Source organism: Pseudoliparis swirei, chromosome 15 (genome assembly GCF_029220125.1).
Source record: "Pseudoliparis swirei isolate HS2019 ecotype Mariana Trench chromosome 15, NWPU_hadal_v1, whole genome shotgun sequence".
NCBI classification, from domain to species: domain Eukaryota; kingdom Metazoa; phylum Chordata; class Actinopteri; order Perciformes; family Liparidae; genus Pseudoliparis; species Pseudoliparis swirei.
Window position 1 is genome coordinate 2,864,154 of NC_079402.1, and position 20,766 is coordinate 2,884,919.

At 43.5% G+C, this 20,766-nt stretch overlaps 1 protein-coding gene across 1 annotated transcript; it reads left to right on the top strand.

Moving 5' to 3' along the window:
- Positions 1-3,147: 3,147 nt before the first annotated feature.
- On the top strand, positions 3,148-5,996 carry LOC130205197 (serine dehydratase-like). Its single transcript, XM_056432409.1, has 9 exons — positions 3,148-3,336; positions 3,870-4,104; positions 4,182-4,218; positions 4,290-4,429; positions 4,518-4,606; positions 4,698-4,931; positions 5,017-5,147; positions 5,295-5,381; positions 5,640-5,996. The coding sequence occupies exons 2-9, from the start codon at positions 3,958-3,960 to the stop codon at positions 5,741-5,743; spliced, it is 969 nt and encodes a 322-aa protein (XP_056288384.1). The 5' UTR covers positions 3,148-3,336; positions 3,870-3,957; the 3' UTR covers positions 5,744-5,996.
- The last annotated feature ends 14,770 nt before the right edge of the window (positions 5,997-20,766 follow it).

Genomic DNA, 20,766 nt, shown 5'->3' on the forward strand with positions numbered 1-20,766 from the left:
ATTTGTAATGAATCCAGAATGCATGACATTTTTGTTTTTTTAATTGCATTACAGAAAATAAAGAACTTTATCACAATATTCTAATTTTCTGAGACAGTCCTGTATATCTAGTGTTGCAGCCAGAGAGACAGTTAATTTCACACACACACACACACACACGTTTGTAACCCTAAGGCAAGCCATAGTTGACTGAAAGCTTCATTGATATCAACAAAGGTAAGGGGGTTTCAGGTCCCTTAAGGGCCAGTATTTTTCTCAATTGCATTTCTCAGTACTATACATTGACTTGTGTTTCAAGAATATTCACTAGTCTAAACTAGTCTATCCTTATGCAGCTCTGGTGTTTTATTCAAACTATAAGTGACTTTATATCACTTCAACAAAACATTTCAGGATCTAACCTCAAGTGAAAACAGGTGTAAATGTATACTTAATGAGCTGTTGTATTTGTCAAAGAGGTATTTTGAACATGCTCCATTGCAGGCTGTAATATGTTGTTCAAAGATAACAACCTCACACACATAGTTCATAGTCCATCCTTATGGGGCCCTGTCGGGGCCCTGTCGGTGTATACAGTCGAGACATTGGCCATTCTAGCAGCACTACAGTGGGAGGAGGAGGTTCAGATAAGTAAGGTCATCATTTGTTCGGATTCCAGTTCAACATTATTGTCATTACAATCACTCACATCTAACAGCAGGCAGGACTTAATCAATGAAATACACGAAGCACTTTTCCGTCTTAATCATATGGGTATTTTGGTAGCATTCATGTGGGTGCCGGCACATAGAGGGGTAAAGGGAAATGAAGCAGCAGATAAACTAGCAAAACAAGCATTGGAATGTCAGAACAAGGACATTTTATTTAGCAAATCAGAAGCTAAATCACAAATAAAAATAAACATTATTAAGGAATGGCAGCACAGTTGGGAGGCAGGAGGCACAGGAAGACATCTGTATACTATTCAGAAGGATGTTAACAAGGGGAGGACAACAATATTTAGCACTAGAGAAGAAAACATATTGACTAGACTCAGGATTGGAGATACAAAGCTAAACAATGCAATTAATTAAAAAACACCCAACCGGACTGTGCGAGTACTGCAAGACAGCAGAAACGGTGGATCATGTCATGTGGCATTGCCAGAAATTTAGAAACGAGCGAGGCAGGTTGAAGAGGAGGCTGGCAGTAGGAGGGGTGCAATTGAGGGATGCATTATCCTTGGGGGCAGGAAGGGTGCTGCAGTATCTGAAGGAGACAGGGTTGAATAAAAGAATGTAGGGCACTGAAGTTGACATGGCTCCCTTCTAAGTTTAGTTTATTTTAATTTCTTTTCTTTTCTTTTTGAGGGGATAAAGTGCTAGATATTTGTAGTTCGCAAAGAAAGGCAGTAGGTGGCGGTAATGCACCAGTTTGGATGCCAGCCGCCTAAAAACAAAAAGAAGAAGAAGAAGAAGAAGAAAGAATCGGGTCAAAGACGCTTCCAACACAGTCACTGTGTCAGCACAGTGAACACAATCTGTGTGTTACATATTTAAACATAGATGATTTACAATAACACAACTATTGTGTTTATATAGCATTCACTGTCCTGGATGTTCCTAAACAGTTAATTGTCAGTCGGTGAGCACCGACATCAAGTCTCATGCAGGTGGTGCGTGTTGTGTGTAGCCCGATTGTGTTTCATCGTGCACAGGTTGCAGCATTGGCTCAACAGCAGTGTTGGGCAAGTTACTGAAAATTAGTAATTAGTTATAGTTACTAGTTACTTCTTTTAAAAGTAATTTAATTACTTTACTAGTTACTGTATATCAAAAGTAATTAGTTACTCGGGAAAGTAACTTTTAAGTTACTTTTATGTCTGCTTTTTGAATGTAATGAACAGTACTGAACAGTCAAACACAATAAACATGTTGTAGACCTATTTATTGCAATCAACAGGGCAACAGGCCTTCAAATCAAGCAGGAGTACAAAAGTCCCTTTTAATACTTAACGTAATACAAAATAACTGTCTCAGTCATTTAACAGTTGTTTTTTTTACCACATTAGGCCCAATGAAATAAAAGTGATTGGCCTACAGTATTAACACTAATTAAAAGAGAAAACAAAGGTGCCTTGAGGTGCTGCATATAATTGAGGGGGGGGGGGTGCTCACCTGTGTGCGCGGATGTGTCGGCGTGTACGTGCTGATCTGGAGTCAGTTTGGTAGGATTTGGGTATAAATAAATTATTTCATTTAAAATATGGATTTTTATTTAAAGATATTCATGTCATTTGCATGCAAAATAGGTCTACCCGAACCAGCGGACAAACAATTCAACCCGCGGCAACGCTTCAAAAGTAGCCCAATTCCGCGGGAAAACCGCGGACCTGGCAACACTGGAAGTGGCTGTCAATCACAGTGTGGCACCATATTGCTGGTCGAGGGGGCGTGCCTGTGATTGGCGGAGTAGAGGGGAGGCGGGGTTAACCTCCCGGAAAACTGAAGTTAAGGGTGGTTGACGGGAACCGTTGTTGTTGACCTTGGAGCTGCCGAGAGGAGCAGCTGTCTGTGTTGGTGAATGCCCAATAAAGGGAGGAATAATAACGTCGCCCCGTCTCCGTGTCATCAGTCCATAACGTCCGAGACGTTACAATATCATTGCGCCACCAAGGTCCTGCGATGTCGGATCAGAAGCAGCTAAAGTAGCCTAGCTTGTCTTCTTGTCTGCAAGTGTTCATTTTTCACAAAAGAGAGTAACGCGAGTAACGAACTCATTTAAATTTCAGTAACTGTAACTGCGTTAGTTGATTAAAAAAAAAACTTCGTTACACGCTCGTTACCGCTAAAAGTAGTGGAATTATAGTAATGCGTTACGGTCGTCTTCATATTAAATCAAGTAAGTGGTCAACATGGAGGCATTAGGCATATAACAGCGTTATTACTTCCTGCTGTGAACAGTTATATTCCACGTGTCCTGCATGTGTCACCAGGTCAGCGAGGGTCACTGGCACTGGGGGGACTATAAGCTCCAGCCTTAGGCATGACAAACAATGGAGTTGAGGTTATACAATCTTATGTTGTTAAATAATATCATAATGGGAAAGTGTTGAAGATTATTTTCGGATAGTATCATTATTATTTATATTACCGAAGATGTTATATATATCTGTTATTATATCTGAAAAGGTGAATCAGGTGCGAAGTTTATTTTGGAAATTCAACCGGAAGTGGGAGTGTGTCTCGTCTTCCGTTCAGTGAGAGACAAACTACAGCACTGCGTTGTGGTTCACTTGACACTAACTAAACCAACTGGAACCACTTCTCATCCACCGGTCAGAGGCTTCAACCGACTGTAAGTCCCCGCGGAGCTTCACGCGCTGTTACCGAGCGACGTTACGGTCACGCAAGTTATGCTGCGTTCACGTGCCGTGGTATTGTTCAATCAGCTCGCTCACTTGCGCTTTTATTTAAGGACAACAATAATTCTACTGTGTGAAGGAGTGTCGCGGAAGTTTGTTTTGGCCCAAACATAAGCATGTTTCCTTCGAACAACAACAAACAATGATCTAACAAACATGAGTTATATAACCCAGCTTTAACATTCAGCCCGTTCTCGCTGGGTGATGTACACAGTGTGTACAACTAGCTTCACGTTATCTTGTTTTTCCATGTACACGCCTACCTTTATCTACATTTTCTAGTAGGCTACTGGCTGTACTTGAAGGCATCACGCAACTGCAGAAAACAGTGTGGCCTATTAATATATAACTTGAGTAAAATATTAATCTCCAAACCACCTTCAGGCAGATCAAAGTTCTAACTTTCTACTGTGACCTTAACTCAAAGTTCACTCTGTAGTCTTCGTCGTCTTCGTCTTCTCCACAGTCCTCATTCCCCTCAGCGGTCCACACACACACACACACACACACACACACACACACACACACACACACACACACCCGTCTATGAAACCATGCCGAAGCATTTCCACCTGAACACCCCGCTGCTGGAGAGCGCCAGCATGTCCAAGCGCGTGGGAACCCCAGTGTACCTGAAGATGGAGAACGCTCAGCCTTCCGGCTCCTTCAAGATCCGGGGTATCGGGCTCCTCTGTCAGCAGGTAGGAGCCCCCCCCTACCCCCCCCCCCCCTCACCTCCAGACCCTCACTTGCCCCTTTGTTTCCCATTTCATCGCAGCTCACCAGCCAGTCCAAAGGAGTCGTCTGCTCTTCAGGTGACACACAAACACACACACATAGGGGACATGGTTGACTATAACTTAACGTCATATTGGCTTTTTCGTAGGCGGTAATGCAGGTATGGCCACAGCCTACGTAGCAAGAAAAATGGGTGTCCCCGCCACCATCGTAGTTCCCTCCTCATCTTCCCAGCTGGTGGTGCAGAGACTCCAGGATCAGGGGGCCACTGTCAAGATTGCAGGCAAGGTAAAGTAAAATATCAAACATGTGCTTTGTCAGAATAAACAAAGTTAAGAAGAGAAAAGTCCTTCTATTCATAATGAAAACCTTTTAGGTTTGGGATGACGCCAACGCCGAGGCTCTCCGCCTGCAGGAGGCTGAGGGACTCTCCTACGTCCCTCCGTTCGATCACCCGCTGCTCTGGTACACACTCTGCAGATAGATCCACGTCTTCCGGTTTCCTGTAAAGAGCTCCCTCTCTCTCTCCCTCTCTCTCCCTCTCTCTCTCCCTCAGGCAGGGCCACGCCAGTATGATCGCGGAGGTCGCGGCCTCCCTGGGTTCCGGCGCCAAGCCCGGGGCGGTGCTGCTCTCCGTGGGCGGAGGAGGGCTCCTCTGCGGCGTCGCCCAGGGCCTAAAGGACGCCGGCTGGACGGATGTACCCATCGTCGCCATGGAGACGGCGGGGGCCGACAGTTTTAACGCCGCGGTCAAGGCGGGGAGGCTGGTCACCCTGGATGACATCACCAGGTAAGAGGGTGCTGGGGGGGGGGGGGGGGGAGGTTACATTTGTATTAATTTTTTTACTTCATCCTCCTCCTCTTCTTCTCCGCAGTGAGGCAAAATGTCTCGGAGCGAAGACGGTTTGCAGCAGAGCGTTTGAATACAGCCAAAGTGGGGAGCTCACAGTCATCTCTGAACTCGTGACTGACCAGCAGGCCCTGAGCGCCGTCGAGACATTCCTAGGTGTGTGTGTGTGTCTCTGCTTGAATGTGCATTTTAATTCGCTTTTGGCCGGAAAAGACTGGAATGAAAAGTCAAAGTAACATCTGTAAAAATGAAAATCATCCTTTCTTTTCCTCTTTACATCTAAATGTGAATGATCTCTTGCAGATGAGGAGCGCGTGTTGGTGGAGATGGCGTGCGGCGCGGCGCTGGCAGCCGTCTACAGCGGACTCATACGCAGACTACAGGATGAAGGTAACCGCTCCGGAGCCTCGCGCCGTCTTCGGTCTGTCGGACGATGCGTGGAAAACATGTCGCTGTCGGCGCCGAGCGGTACTTTGTTTCTATCGTGGTTCTTGTTCTTCCACATGACGACATTATGGCCGTCTGCTCGGACTACATTTACGTCAGCAGAATATCAAAACAAAGAATAATTATGAGATAGTAATTATTTGTTGATGAGGAATTTAATTGCGCTCCTTTCTTTTCTTTCTTTTCTTTCTTTTCTTTCAGGTCGGCTGCCGGCTCTCTTGGGCCCCCTGCTGGTGATCGTGTGCGGTGGCAGCTGCATCGACATGGAGCAGCTCACACACCTCAAACACAAGCTGCAGGCTTGAGTGTGTCTTTCTGTGTATGTCTGTATGTTTGTGTGTGTGTCTCTATGTCTGTCTGTCTGTCTGTGTGTGCGTCTGTTTGTGTGTGTTTGTGTCTCTGTCTGTATCTGTCTGTATGTGTGTGTATGTCTGTGTTTGTGTGTCTGTGTGTGTCTGTCTGTGTGTGTGCAAAGATAACATCGGTTCAGTGAATGATTTGTCGATGGATGATTGGAAAGAAGATCAATTAATATTAATAAAAAGACAAATAACCACACGTATGTATCATCTAATTCAGAAGCACATTTTGTATTCGCAATGTTGGAAATGTGTCTTTTTTTCTAATATTGTTGTCATAAAATGCAAAACCACTTCTTAGAAAACAACAACTCATTTCTAAAGTGATGAATAATGGAGTTATTCCATGTCGACGATGTGTTTTGAACCGCACTCGGCTCAATAAACTGTCAGCATGCAACGACTACGCTCCCCCACACGGTGGAGTCAGAGCTCACTACTAATAACACACTGGAGTCTGATACAGACCATTTACCTAGAACACAACAAACAGATACTACTTTCATGTGGTATACACTCACTGGCCACTTTATTAGGTACACCTTGCTAGCACCGGGTCGCCTTAATTCTTCGTAGCGTAGATCCAACAAGGTGTTGGAAACATTCCTCAGAGATGTTGGTCGATAGACATGATGACATCACGCAGCTGCTGCAGAGATGTGTCGGCTGCACGTTCACAACACCACAGAGGGGCTCTCTGCCTTGAGGTCTGGTGACTGGAGGCCATCAGAGTCCAGTGGAGCTGAGCTTGAGATTATTAGTGACACGGTGGATTGTCCTGCTGGAAGCAGCCATCAGAAGACCACAAAGGGATGGACATGGTCAGCAGCGATACTCAGGTGGGCCGTGCTATTTATACCGTGCTCAATTGGTTCTAGGGCCCAAAGTGTGCAGGAAAATACCCCCCACGCCATTACACCCCCAGCAGCGTGGACCGTTGATACGACGCAGGATGGATCCATCTTTTCATGTTTACACCAAATTCAAACCCTGACGCCTGTTGTCACAGCTCTAATCGAGTCTCATCCAATCAGGCAATGCTTTTTTTCCAATCTTCTATTGTCCAGTGTTTTGGAGCTTCCTGTTCTGACAGGAGGGGCCACCTGACGTGCATCTGCTTAAAGGCTCCACGCGCGGTGTGTTCAGAGACGGTATTCTGAGTAGTTATTTGAGCTACTGCTGCCTTTCTTTCACCTCAACCCACTCTGCTTCTTCTCCTCTCACATGGAGTGATGGCTGATTAGCTATTAGTGTTAACGAGCAATTGAACAGGTGTACCTAATAAAGGTGTCCGGTGAGTGTAAGTTGTAAATGAATTACAGAATATCACGCTACCCCCGTATATTCTCACATTCTTCTTCCTGTGTGGTCTTATTTCTCATCTACATTTACAGCCTCGGCACCTTTTTACTGCTGAAATATTTTGTCTCATTTTTACCGGCGCAAGAAAGTAAGCAGCTCAATCAATTTATCACCATGGAAACGGCTCCTCCTGCTCTGTGTTGCACTTAACAACCCGCTGCTTGTCTTCCCTCTCAGACACGTTGCAGAAGACATCGGCTTCACTGGAGCACAAGAAGAAGATATACTTTACGGCTAATGGTGACGCTCTGTAGCTCGGCTATTATTATAATATTATTTCAGAACTACACACACTCCCCACACATGTAGCAACCAGGCACATGATCAGATGCTACTTCCAGGAAGCTAAACATATGTAGAGTAGTCGTTAAGTTATTTACCACTTGTCTTCTTTGCTATGTTGCTGTAAACCAAATCAGATTATAAAAAACTTTATATTACATAATTACCTTCGCATTGAAAATGCGGAAGGTAATGTTTTGATTCCCGTGTATTTATTTATTTATTTGTATGCGTGTTCCTCGCATAACACAAAAAGTATTAAACCGAATCGCATGAAATTTGGTGGGATGATTGGTTATTATCCGGAGACCATTTGATTAGATTTTGGAATCGATCGGGTCAAAGGTCAAGCTCATGAAAAGGTCAAAATCTTCGTTTTTACCATAGCACGGTAAATTGTTATCCAATTGGCATGCAACTAATGCCAACATTTTCATAATGCAATGCCCAATCTTGTGATATGCGAAGGTATGCGCTCTACCGAGTGCCCATTCTAGTTTGTTATGTGATACTCGGCAATGAAGCCAAGCGGTCATGTTTCTGGGTTTCTTGGAGAGAACAATATGTTTGCATAATAATTGGTTTAATTTTCATCATTTATTTTGTGAGTTTTCACAGAAGGTTTTTAATCTGTTTCATGACATCGCATGTCATTTAGCTTACTATTGAGTTACATATGAGTTACAATAAGTGCATCAACCCGGAAACTCAGAACAACAACAATCAATAAAGTTAAGAAAGCCAAACTACAAAAATACCATAAGTAATACCGTAGTTTTCATTCAAGGTATAGTCGGTAAAGATGTGTTTGTTCCCTGTTCTGCCCTGCCAATTCCTCCTCATCCTCATCCTCGTCGTCTTCTGCTACACAGCAAACACAGCAGCGGATCTCCGTCTCTCCAAGTTCACCTCAAGGTCATTTTAAGAGATACTTTAAAGGGAGAAATGTTCACCCCAAATCCTATTGTTTTGACGTTTCTTGTTGCCTCAGTGGAAAACAGTTCACATTAAATTCAAACTGGTCCAGCGTTGAGCTGGAACACTGCAGCCATCCGACGGGCTGCAGTGTAACCGACAGACGAGGCCACTAAGCTGCCAAGTTCTCCCCTGCCGACACTTCCAACCTCCCGCAGGCCTAAACCACGAGCTTCACAGCCGGCTGCGGCTCCTGAGCAGGTGCTACAGCACCAAGGCCACGCAGCAGACGGCTCCGACCTCCGACCTCCTAAAGGGCTTCAGAGACCCCGACTAAACCCCTCCGATAGGATTATGAACAGGAAGAGGACGTATACAACCTTCAGAGGACACTGGTGTCCCAGAGGGGTGTGTGTGTGTGTGTGTGTGTGTGTGTCAAAGGCTACACAGATAGCATCAGTTCAGTCAATGTGTGGATAGATGACCGGAAGGAAGATCAATTAATAATACAAATAATCGCATAAAATGCAATGAGATTTAATAATAATAACAAATGCATTAAGTAATAACTAATTGAGAGAGTTATTACATGTGAATGTGTTTTGGGCCTCAGTTAAATGAACCGTGAGAATCCAATGACTCGGTTCCCCCACACGGTGGAGTCACAAACACTCTGGAGTGAGACAGAGCTCAGCTCTTTACTTACTTCACTGAGCTTCTCTCTCCTCTTTTCTCCTTCCGGATGAATTCACGTCTCTTTATTGCACATTACTAACTCTCCTTCCTCCCTGGAGTCTTTGTATCTTCTCACCTCTCAGGGTCCACTGGACCTGTCTGTGTTTGGAGCCGATCTGGCTCCTGAGCCCTGCCCTCTGTCTCCTTGACCCTGTTTCCTGCCTCCTGCCTCCTGCCTCCTGCCTCCTGCCTCCTGCCTCCTGCCCCTTGGCCCTGGGCCTGATCTTCTGCCTCATTTGCTCCGCCTCCTTCGCTGTGCCTCCAGCCTCCTCCTCTCTTCCTACTTCTGTTTACATGAATTGTGGTTGTCTCAATCGTGGTCCATACCCACTACTCATTATTCATAATTTCTGTCATATCCATTACATGTTTATGTAACTCTGTAACGCTGTTCATCTGGTCACATGACATCTATTCTTCTGTCCATCCTGGAGAGGGATCCTCCTCTGTTTCATCCCTTTTTTCCCCGTGAAAGGTTTTTTTCCTGTTTTTGGTGGAGTTTTTTCCTGATCGGATGTGAGGTCAAAGGTCAGGGATGTCGTACATTTATCATTTGTGATTCTGTGCTCTACTAAATAAACTGAGTGGAATTGAACCCTTCAGGGTCATACCGGGGTCATGCATAACTGTGAGTGAAGCTGGGGCTGATGTACCAGAGGGAGGAGGTGCAGCAGAGTGCACAGGTGAGAGTGATGGAGCTGACGGGGTGATACAGGAGGGAGGGAGTGCAGTGGGGTGTGCAGGAGGAGAGGGATGCTGCACTGTGACAATGTTAGAGTCTTCTCGTGGTCTTTTTCTAACTTAATTTACAGCCTCAGCACCTTTTTTACTGCTGAATTGTTTTGTGTCATTTTCACCGGCACAAGAAAGTAAGCAGCTCAATCAATTAATCTAGTTCCATGCAGGAAGTTATCACCATGGAAACGGCTCCTCGCTGCTCTGTCTGCGTCAGAGAAGCCGGTGGAGAGCGTTGCACTTAACAACCCGCTGCTAGTCTTCACTCTTAGACAGTTGCAGAAGACTTCAGTTCACTGGAGCACAAGCAGACGATATACTTCACAGCTAATGGTGACGCTCTGTAGCATGAGGCCTTATTTATTAAAAAGCTCCTTCAAGGCATTTATTGATCAAAACTAAAAATGTCCTTTTTCAAATATAGCAAACAGGAAAGAAAGCGACTCCATAAGAAACAAGTATCACCCGAGGTCTTTCAAAACAAGTCAGTAAAAACATGCTGGAGTGTGTATTTATGATGTGTTTTTAATTTATGATATAAGAAAAAAACAATTATAACTTAAACCGATACAATAAAAATAGAAAGCTACATTTACTTTAGACGTAATTGTGTTATATTTGACACTATAATAGTTGTGTGTGATTGTATTTCCTCTCCCTCTTAGTGAATGAGTCTGTTTTATTTTGATAATCTTTGTTTATATGGGGGCAAAAATAATCCAACTCTGACCTTCAGTTCTCCTGTTGGAGAAACCACTCTGCACTGGAGGTGTGTTTACTACCCACTGTAGTATTCCTCCAGCCTTTTTTTATAAACACGAATGATTAGAATATTAAAGAGCTTAAAAATCCATCATTACTCGTTCCCTCCCTCACATCCATCCCGGGGGAAGGTTTTCCTAAAGCCTTGTGCATCCCGTGTGTATGAATACATTTCCCGCATCAGTGGAACTGAACAAGTAATGACCTTTATCAGAACCCGCTTTATTTAGCCAAATAGAAAAAGGGTTAGGTATAGGACTCCGAGGCGCTTGTTGCCAAGCAATATCTTTTGCTTTCTCGGCTCCAGTGCATTTAATGTGAATCAGGTGTTGTTAGTCTCATTCCTCTGTGTGATGTCCCCCAGGAGCAGCGTTGGTTCCCATGAGTGGACACGGCTGTACCGGAGATGCTCTCCAGGACAACCGACTATGTAACTGTGAGGGAAACACAGTCGGCTGAAGGTGAAATGGGAGGTGTCGTTGTGATGGATGTCGCAGCGATCTGTTGGGTTCTTCACATCCCCTCTCCTGGTCTCAAAGACCCACCTGACCCGCCGGCTCTATGACGACGGGAAAGAGCTGCTCTGACAAGCAGAGGGCATTTGAGTCGAGCTAAAAATAGGACGGAGTAAACACGAATGAATGGAAGAGGCAGCGATGGAGACGGGGCTCGGCTCGTGTTGCACGAGCTCCCACCAGCGTACACGCAGAACAAGGAAGGTGCCACCTGGAACCGAAAATGGTTCTTCAGAGTGATGCCATAGAAGAACCATTTCTGGTTCCACAAAGAACCTTTCAAAATACGGTTCTTTAAAGAACTATTTCCATAAATAGTTCTTCAAAGAACCTATAAAGGTGTCTCAAATGATCTTCAAACCACGGTTCTTTAAAGAACCATTTCCTTAAAGAGTTCTTCAAATAACCTATAAAGGTGTCTCAAAGAACCTTTCAAAACATGGTTCTTTCAGGCACCATTTCTGGTTCCACAAAGAACCTTTCAAACCAGGGTTCTTTAAAGAACCATATTGATTAAATAGTTCTTCAAAGAACCTATAAAGGTGTCTCAAAGAACCTTCATTAATGGCTTTCAGGCATCATATCTGGTTCCACAAAGAACCTTTCGAACCAGGGTTCTTCAAAGAACCATTTCCTTAAGGAGTTCTTCAAATAACCTATAAAGGTGTGTCAAACAAAAAAATGGTTATTCAGTAGGAGATAGTTTTTCGTAGAACCACAAAGCCTTTTAAAGAACCATATGAGAACCATTATTGTTCTGTGTGTAGCTCACTACCTCACAGGCTTTGTTCTAAAGGTGGTGCCGGTCGGGTTTTTGTTAAATTGCCTTTAAATAGTGACAGTTGTCATGAAAAACATTTGGTATCAGTAAACTGTGATTTGACTTTTAGTATTATTTTTCAGAATCCAAGCTATTCTTTCATGTGCACGTTTGATGACAAAAGTATTAATCTTAACATGTTTTGGTGATTTATTCAGTTTTTTGCTTTTCCTACACACAATACGATTTGTTTTTGGGACTTTTCTCTAATCTTTTCTTGTTTCTTGTGAAATGCTGTTTTAGCCTAAAAATACTTCATACAAGACAAATGTAAGTGGATTGTGTGTGTGTGTGTGTGTGTGTGTGTGTGTGTGGGGGGGTATCACTCTTTGATTGATAGTTTGATAGAAACTAAGAGGTGTTGAGCAGCTTCATCTCGCTATAATAGTTATTAGAATTCATCCATTAAAAGGTTGCCCTTCTGTGTGTTAAATCATATTCAGTTTGCAGCATGGTAGCATCAGTGCTCGCATATCAGACATATTTAGGGATCTGTGGCGATATACTGACAAAAGCATCATGATTTTCTTTCCTGGCCTCCCTGATTATTGTGAGGCTTTGATCCGCCATCTCTCTTTTCATAAAGTAGAGCTCAGCAGTCGCTATATGTTTCCATGGAAACCCGAAAACAGCACAGGACTGGAAATCAAACCTCAAAATGGGACTAAATAATTTCCACTGTAAGGGTCTTATGAACATTAATACCATATCGAAGCAATGCACTCTGCTGTGCTGCAGATGGGATTGTATAACATTTAGGAAACAAGTATCATTTAAATATATCCTCGAACTTCTTTGGTGTTTTTCTATTTTTCTTATGGGGAAACAACACTGTATCAACAGATATATCCTCATTAGTAACAGTGCCTTATGTCTGCTTTATGAATATTTTACTCTAGTTCTGACCTTTAGGATTCACACTCCAGGGACTCAACTCAAGCATCCCATAAGTTTACACTCATAAGTCATCGCGCCAATCAGAACATTTAAGGGTTACATGAGGAGTTTCTATTCATGTTGTTGTCTTGTTGTTGTTCTTCTGTTCCTGACTTCCTGTCACTCCCAGAAGGCCTTTCAGGGAGGACGGATCTCTTCCCTGAACAGCACAGCGGTCTGGTCTCAGGAATCAGAGCTGTGCTGGTCGCTCAGGAGGATGATATGGACCCAATATGCTACTCTGTCTTTAAGCCCCAAAATAAAGATGAAGCTGGTGAAAGTAACACATATAACACCACTGTAGTGCCTTTCAAACATTGCTGTTTTAGAATAGAAGCATGTTAGAACAAAATATATGTATATATATACATATATAATTATATATACATATATATATATATATAACTATATATATATTTATATTATATATATATTTATAAATATAATATACTTATATATATATATATATTGCTTAATAAATAAATATAAATAAATATCAATAACATTTAAATATACTGTATATATATACAATTTAAATATATATATACATAAATATATAAATACACATATATATATATTTAGCTATATATATTTATATTTGATATATATATTTATATTTCTATAATATATTTCCATATATATATAAATAAATATATAACTAAATATATAAATATATATTTAACTATATATATAATATATAATAATTTTTTATATATTGCTAAATAAATAAATAAATAAATATAAATATATATAACATTTAAATATATATACAATTTAAATATAAATATATATATATAACTATATTTATATGTTATACATATTTATAAATAGATAAATATAATATAATTATTTATATTTAATTTATATATTGCTAAATAGATAAATATAAATATATATAACATTTAAATATATATACAATATATATATATATATATATATATATATATAAATAAATATATAAATACACATATATATTTATTTATGGTGCCTCGTGGACTGTACCACGCCATGAAGCTCCCCCTCCCCTCACCCGGCAGTGGGCCGCTCCCCCTTCTTCACCGCCCGCTTCAGTGGAAGCCCAAACAGAACATCATGGCGATTGATGGTAAGTAGGCCAATAACCTTCTCCCTTCCTCGTGATTATCTCCAGCTGGACGTAACAAAATGTCACCGAAGAATTCTTTCAACTAAAAAAAAAAAAATGCAAATGATGTTCGCTTGGGCTGAAATCCGTTACAAGTTGTTTTAGTATTTCTTTCAAGCGGTGTGTTTCCCCCCGATGTGTGTGTGTGTGTGTGTGTGTGTATATGTGTGTGTGTGTGTGTGTGTGTGTGAGAGAGAGAGAGATGGTTCTGTCGCGGTGTTTCTAACGCGGTGCTGAAAGGAAAGCTCCGCCGGTCCAACCGCTCAAAGTCTACCGAGACGAAGCACGACCGAGGCGTCACGTCTCCCTCCGCCGGTTGTGTTTTCTGACGGTTGACAAAGCGTTCGTCTTCCTCTCGTTGTTTCCGGTCGTTCCGTCGCCTCGCTGCCTGCTGGCACTTCACAACTTTAGGGTCGAGACGAGGGGGAACTTCCCACCGATGGGGGGCTTCATTTAGAGAGGGAGCGGAGCGTGAAAACCAGCCCAGGTTTCCAGCCCAGGACACAAGCCTATACTTTTGGAGAAGCTCTATTTTCAGCTCCAGATGTGTTGAGATGGAATACATTATTTCCTGCGTGGAGCCTTTTCCGTTTGATTGTTGTGATTTTGTCTTCTTCTTTCTTTCCCCCCACAGACATGTGCTTGTACACCTTATAACTCTGCTTATGTAACTTTGACAGGTCGTGAGCAGCTTTAGTGTTTATTCGATCAGTTTAAATATCCTAGCGCTTGCAGCTCAAATGACCTGTTTTGCATTAATAGATGGCCGTAGAAGCATTTAAAAAAAAACTTTTCAGTCAGATTATGAAGCTGTGTCGGGGTGTTTCCCAAAATGAGTCAATGTCGGTGCTTGGTCCGCCATATTGTCTGATTATATGATGGCCGGTAACATTTTTACTTCATGCCATTGGCTCTGTTCATGTGGAAGGATACCTTTATTTATCAGAGAGGTGACGAGGCACGAGAGGAGGGAGAGGGATGCTGTTATCACCGTATATATAGTATACATTCAAACCACGAGGCCAGGAGGATGCCCCACACCTGTAAAGGTTAAAGGTCAAAGGTTAAAGGTCAAGCCCCAGTCCTATAGGACAAAGAGCGAAAGTAGAAGGCCACGAGGATGAAACAGGATCGCTGCGTTAGGAAACTGGCACAGTGAGCGTGAACTAGTCCCCGCTGTAAACGAGGCAACTAGACCAGCCAGCGGCCCTCGGGGCTCCGCTCACGCCGCTTGAGAAATTCAGGAAGATGTCGTTCTGCAGGACGGAGAATCTGACAACAACAACAACAACAACAACAACACAGTTAAAATGAATGCCCTGGGAGTGTGATTCATGTGGTTCGAGTGTTAGGTGTTAGTTTTTACAGTCACATGGACTAATATGGAACTTATTTAATTAACATTTTTGCTGACATTTAACCCTTAGGTGGAGGTATTAAAACCGTAGTATAGAATTCATCAACGAGATAACCATAAAGTCCCCATAAGACCCATTCTAGGGGTCAGCTCTATACCCCTGCATTACTAAATCACTTCGATTACACACCTCCATTCAGCCCCCCCACGGTCCTGAACTTCCCCAAAGGCCCGAGGCCCGTCTCAATATGTCACCTTTGCGAGCGGCTGTTGGGCTGACGGCTGCAGCAGGGCGGCTGTGTGCAGGCTGTACCTGTGAGGCCCAGTTGGATGAACATCGTGAGGCGTCTCCAAAAAACAGGAACAAGTTGTCCTGACCTGACATTTTAGAGCAAATAATGATGTTATTAAAAAAAAAAAAAGTTGGCTGAATGAATCTGTTTGCAAGTAATTATTTTGCAAGTTATTCCCGGCCGCGACAGTTACGAAGGTAATGTTTTCGCCTCGTGAGTCTTGAGTTGTGTGTGTGTGTGTGTGTGTGTGAGTCATTGTGTACTTGGCCAGATGTTTTTCATTCGGTCTGTCGATAGATTTAGTTGCGGTGATGGAACTTTACAGTTGTGTCGTTCAAAACGAAGGTTGAGTTTGAAGATGGCCGTTTACCGAGCAGGAGCGTCGGAGGTAATGGGGTAGGAAGTGGGAACACCTGGAGCCCCTGGTCTGATTCGGCGTGGTGCGATCCCAGAGTAAGACGGCCTCAAGGTCGAAAAGTGCGAATATTTACAGTTCAACTTGCCGTCTCATTTAAAGTTTCCATGCGTGTAAGTGCAGCTCCAGGGGGGAAGTCTCATTTCAAGCACTCGTTAAAGTGTCTCTCTTAGATGGCGTAACATTCCCTCTTCCTGGAGTCAGCCTCAAAGAGCTGATACCACTTACCGCTTTTGAATATACAATGAAAGAAATGGAAGCAGGTTCCAAAATGTTTTCAATGTTTCTTAAACCTCCTGTTACCTTCACATTTACTGACATATTTTACCCTCGGGGTCAATTTGACCCCAGCAATTAAAACCTCCAGAAAATTATTATAATTAATATTGTTTCCCAAGTTTAAGTGCAAGGTACTTTATGTTTGTTTGTTGACTACCTAAACAGCCCTTTAAATATATAAAAAAGTTGATATTTCTTATGTTTGACACAGTGAAAAACAGCCTGGGGTCAAATTGACCCCAAGGAACACATACATTAAACATTGAATGGGGTCAAATTGACCCCTGTTTTGTGTTTTTAGTTTTTAGCTATGTGTTTCATATGTTGCTGCCAGGTCACCCTCGAAAAAAAGGAATGTTTAGGTCAATGGGATTCACCTGGTTGAATAGAAGAGACGTGTGACTCAACATGTGTATTTAAAGACTTTGTGAGTGTATTGACATCCGGGCGTGTGATCCAGTCTGCCGCTTTCGCTAATTTAGACGTGTGCTTCGTCGCCTGAATCGTCTTCTTAAAATCACCATCGGCAAAGCGAATTCCCAAAATATCAGAGCTCCCCGGGCTCATTAATCGGATAAACAAAAAAAAAGATCTCTGAGCGTCTCAGCCGAGCAGGTGCACGTGTCCCGGAAGCTTCTCCGTTAAATAATGACATTTAAAAATGCCTAAAGCAAAATCCCCTGAACTTTTAGAGAAGCTGTCTCTTGCAAACGTTATCTCTGTGTGTGTGCGTGTGTGTGTGTGTGTGTGTGTGTGTGGGGGGGGGGGGGGGTCATCCCTGTGACTGAGCTCATGCATCAGTCCTGTGTCGAGCTGGAGGTCGATTGCAGGCCCAGATGGATTTCACGTATACTTGGTATTCTCCCTGTGTGTGTGTGTGTGTGTGTGTGTGTGTGTGGAAGGCAGAGCGGGAGGTGTTTAGCAGGTGGACATATTAACAGAGACGCTCTTCGTGCCGACATTTTGACGGCATCCTGTAAATGTCGCCGGAGTGCCCGTGTGTGTCGTCTGATAAACAATCGTGTGGTAGATCCCACGTGTTGTCGAGGCAACATTAAATCTGTGTTCTCCATTAACCCCGTAGCTTCCTGTCAGAGATCTCCTCCTCCTCTTCCTCCTCCTCCTCCTCCTCCTCCTCTCTGGCTGCTTGTTTTTGGAGCCCCAGAAACCGGATATGTGGCGATAATAGCCGATAGGTCTTCGGACCAATTTGAGCTAATGTGCCCTCTGGAACATTAGAAAATGAGCGCTGCATTACTTCCTGTTGTGCTCCCTAAGTCTATCCCTCATATGTCAGTGAGCCGCGAGAGGCCGCGAGGAGGCCGCCGTCTCTAGAAAAAGAAAAAGAAATAGCAATTTACACCGTTATTTACCCCCGTGGGGCGATTCTTCTCTGCATTTGCCCCGTCCTCACTTATTTAGGAGCAGTGGGCTGCAGTGAAGCGCCGGGGAGCCACCGGGGGTTCAGCGTCTTGCTCGGGAACTAATACAGTGACAGTCTTGATTATTTATGATGTGATTAAAGCTGCTCACATCAATATATTTTGGATTAAAAATGGATGAAACGACCGTGCATAATGTAAAAGGTCGTTTCATTCCCTTCGCCCACGAGCAGCAGCTTTCAACGAGAAGGCTGGAGCGCCCGCCGACTGCAGAGGGCCGCCGTGGCTGCTGGCGTTCAGAGAGCCGGTCAGAAGTGGAAGTCCTGAGTGGAGACTTGAGACAGAGCCAAGAGGAGAGTGAACAGTGGATTGATATTTGCCGGATGAGAAGCACGACTCTAAATGAATGCTAATGCTGCTTTTCAACTTGTCGGTCTGAGTTGGTCCAGATCCCCCCCAAAATGACTTATTCATCTGACATCTTGAGGCCCTGAAGATGATGAACATTGCCTGTGGAATCCATAAAACCTGTTATCCAAAGAAGACAATGTGTATGCACAACCACCCGCTGGATGGCGGAGGCAGACCTCGTTCCCTCGTTCCCTCGTTCCCTCGTGTGTCAGTGACAGTTAAACATTTCTTGCATACTTTTATTAGTACATTAATCTGTGAATGTTTCAGTCCAGATGTGTCAGTAGGTAAGATTGTAGACCATAATGTCAGATATTGATACTCAAGCTATTGTTATCTGTGTTTACGCAGCAATAGTTGATATAATTCATTGAAAAAAACGCAGCGATTTCTTTTGCCGTCGCACAAGCTCAGTCATCGCTGCAAAAATGCCCCGGACAACGACGGTGAAGCCTCATGTCGGATGTTTCAGGGCTTGTTGTCTGGCCGTGAGACAAAGCGAAGGGTTTTGTGCAGTTGACCTTTTGATCAGCTCTCCAGTTGATGCCCGGCGAGGGCGGCCTTGGAGTTCAATCTCAAGAAACAGAGGGAAGTTTTGAGCCCTGATCTCAGAGCGTTAATCACACGCTTTGCTTTCAAACGCTGAGTAATTTGTCTGCGTAGAAATGAACACAGAAAAACTGAAAAAAAGTATTTGCCACTGAGGTTTAAGTGCAACATGTTTGTATTGTTTGCTGCTATTATTACTACTTCACTTTCATGTTAACACAAAATGTGGCTCGTGAATCAATTCTCACTCTTATCGAGGGGACATGAAGTTAACCCGAGCTGAGACAGCGGACGTCTCCATGTCCACTCCATTATAAACACCTCCCGCACGCCCACTTTTAGTTATTCATCATAAAGTTACACATTCTTATATGAACGCTGGATGAAAGGACATCGTTCAGTGTCAAAGAGAGGGAGCGATCGCCCAACTCACGCGCTCCACCTCGAGGTTTACGCAGCGCTGAAGCTTCTTTCAGCTCATTGTTTTGATTCACTCGGCTCTCGCTAGCATTAGCAGCGTTAGCTCAACGCAGAAACCTAATGGGAGTTTGTTGCCGTTTTTTCTTTTCTTTCTTTTTTCTCTCACACCCGAATATCTGTCGGGTCAATTTCTTCAGCCGACTTTCTTTGTCTCGGCCTCGGCCCATCCCTCTCTCCTCAACCCTCTCGGCCTGATTAGAGAGAAGATAGCGAGGAGATTCCTCAAAAGAAACTGGGACGAATCCTTAAGAAAATAGTGCCAGGCCGGCCCCAGACGTCTGCAGGAGGGGAGGCTGCGAGGCCACAGACTTCAGCTTGAGCCACGCTGCCCGAATATACATGGTATTAACATAATAACACAGAGGCTAATTTGTTATTGCAGACATGTTCACTTCACAGTCTAATTGGCATCAGAGAGCAATGTTTCCAGACGTGAATAATTAAGACGAGACATAAACTTCCTGTTTTGTCTCGAGAAGGAAGGAATCCTGTAGTCGATCTTGCGAAGGCCACAGATGGGGAGAGATAGCTGGCGGCGTGGTGAGAGCAGCACCGTGCACCACGTTGAGGAGCTCATGCAAGAGAAATGTTATTTCTGATGGTTCGTGTGTGCTGAGTGGAAGAGGAATGAAAGGGCACCTGGGAGCCTCCTCCCACTCACAGCTGCTCCATCGATCTGCCGGACGACAGAGTCGGCTCGGCTTTTCCGACGAAAAGATTGTTTTCAGACGAAAAAATCTTGCAATCTGTGCTATTTAAAAGCTGAACATGTCGGCGGATCCCAGAGGCCGAGCTCAGAGACTGGGAGGCCTCACAAGTGTGAGTAACAGCACTGACTTACAGTTACTGTGGAAGACATTGTCTTTCTCCTTTTACGGAACAATGTAGTGTCACAATTTATGAAGTCTGTTGGCCACTAACTTGAATCCTGACAACTGTTTAAGGGATTGCCATGAAGTGTTGTGTTGATGATCCCCATCAGAAGCACCTTTTCTGAATCATGTGACTATGAGTTTTACATTTGTGGTGAAATATCTCAACAACTATAGGATGGTGCAAACATTCATGTCTCCTTTAGGATGAATACGACATCACTTTGGTGACCCCTTCACTTTTCATTAAATATCATATTCATTATTATATACTGTATATATATCATATTTGCATCTGGACTAAACCAAGATGGCGATCACGGTGAACATTGTACCGGCTGAACATCAGCATGTTAGATATTAGCACGCTCAAGTTAGCATTTAGTTCAGAGCACTTGTGCCTTAAGCGTTTGGCAACTCACAGAAGACCCAATGAGGTCCTTGAGTTTCAGCCCAGAGGTTTGACTGAACAGGAAGGGGAGGAGTTTACTGAAAGAAGCAATAAGGAGGAGAGAATCCCTCAAAGTCCTGCAGAATGTTAATTTATACACAATTAAATTAAATATTCCACACATCTCCTCCACTCAAATATGTCCTCCACACAAATATGTACCCACTCCAGGGTTTTTCCTGCATTGAGAAAATGTGGGCGCGCGCCTAAGCCGTTTTCCCGAACGCCTATGACAAATCCCGAGCGCCTAAGGCAAAAAAAAGTCTGCGATGGA

Coding starts and splice junctions, on each gene's coding strand:
- LOC130205197 (XM_056432409.1), top strand. CDS start 3,958: ATGCCGAAGCATTTCCACCTGAACACCCCGCTGCTGGAGAGCGCCAGC. Junction 4,219..4,289: donor AGGAGTCGTCTGCTCTTCAG/GTGACACACAAA, acceptor GCTTTTTCGTAG/GCGGTAATGCAGGTATGGCC. Junction 4,932..5,016: donor ACCCTGGATGACATCACCAG/GTAAGAGGGTGC, acceptor TCTTCTCCGCAG/TGAGGCAAAATGTCTCGGAG.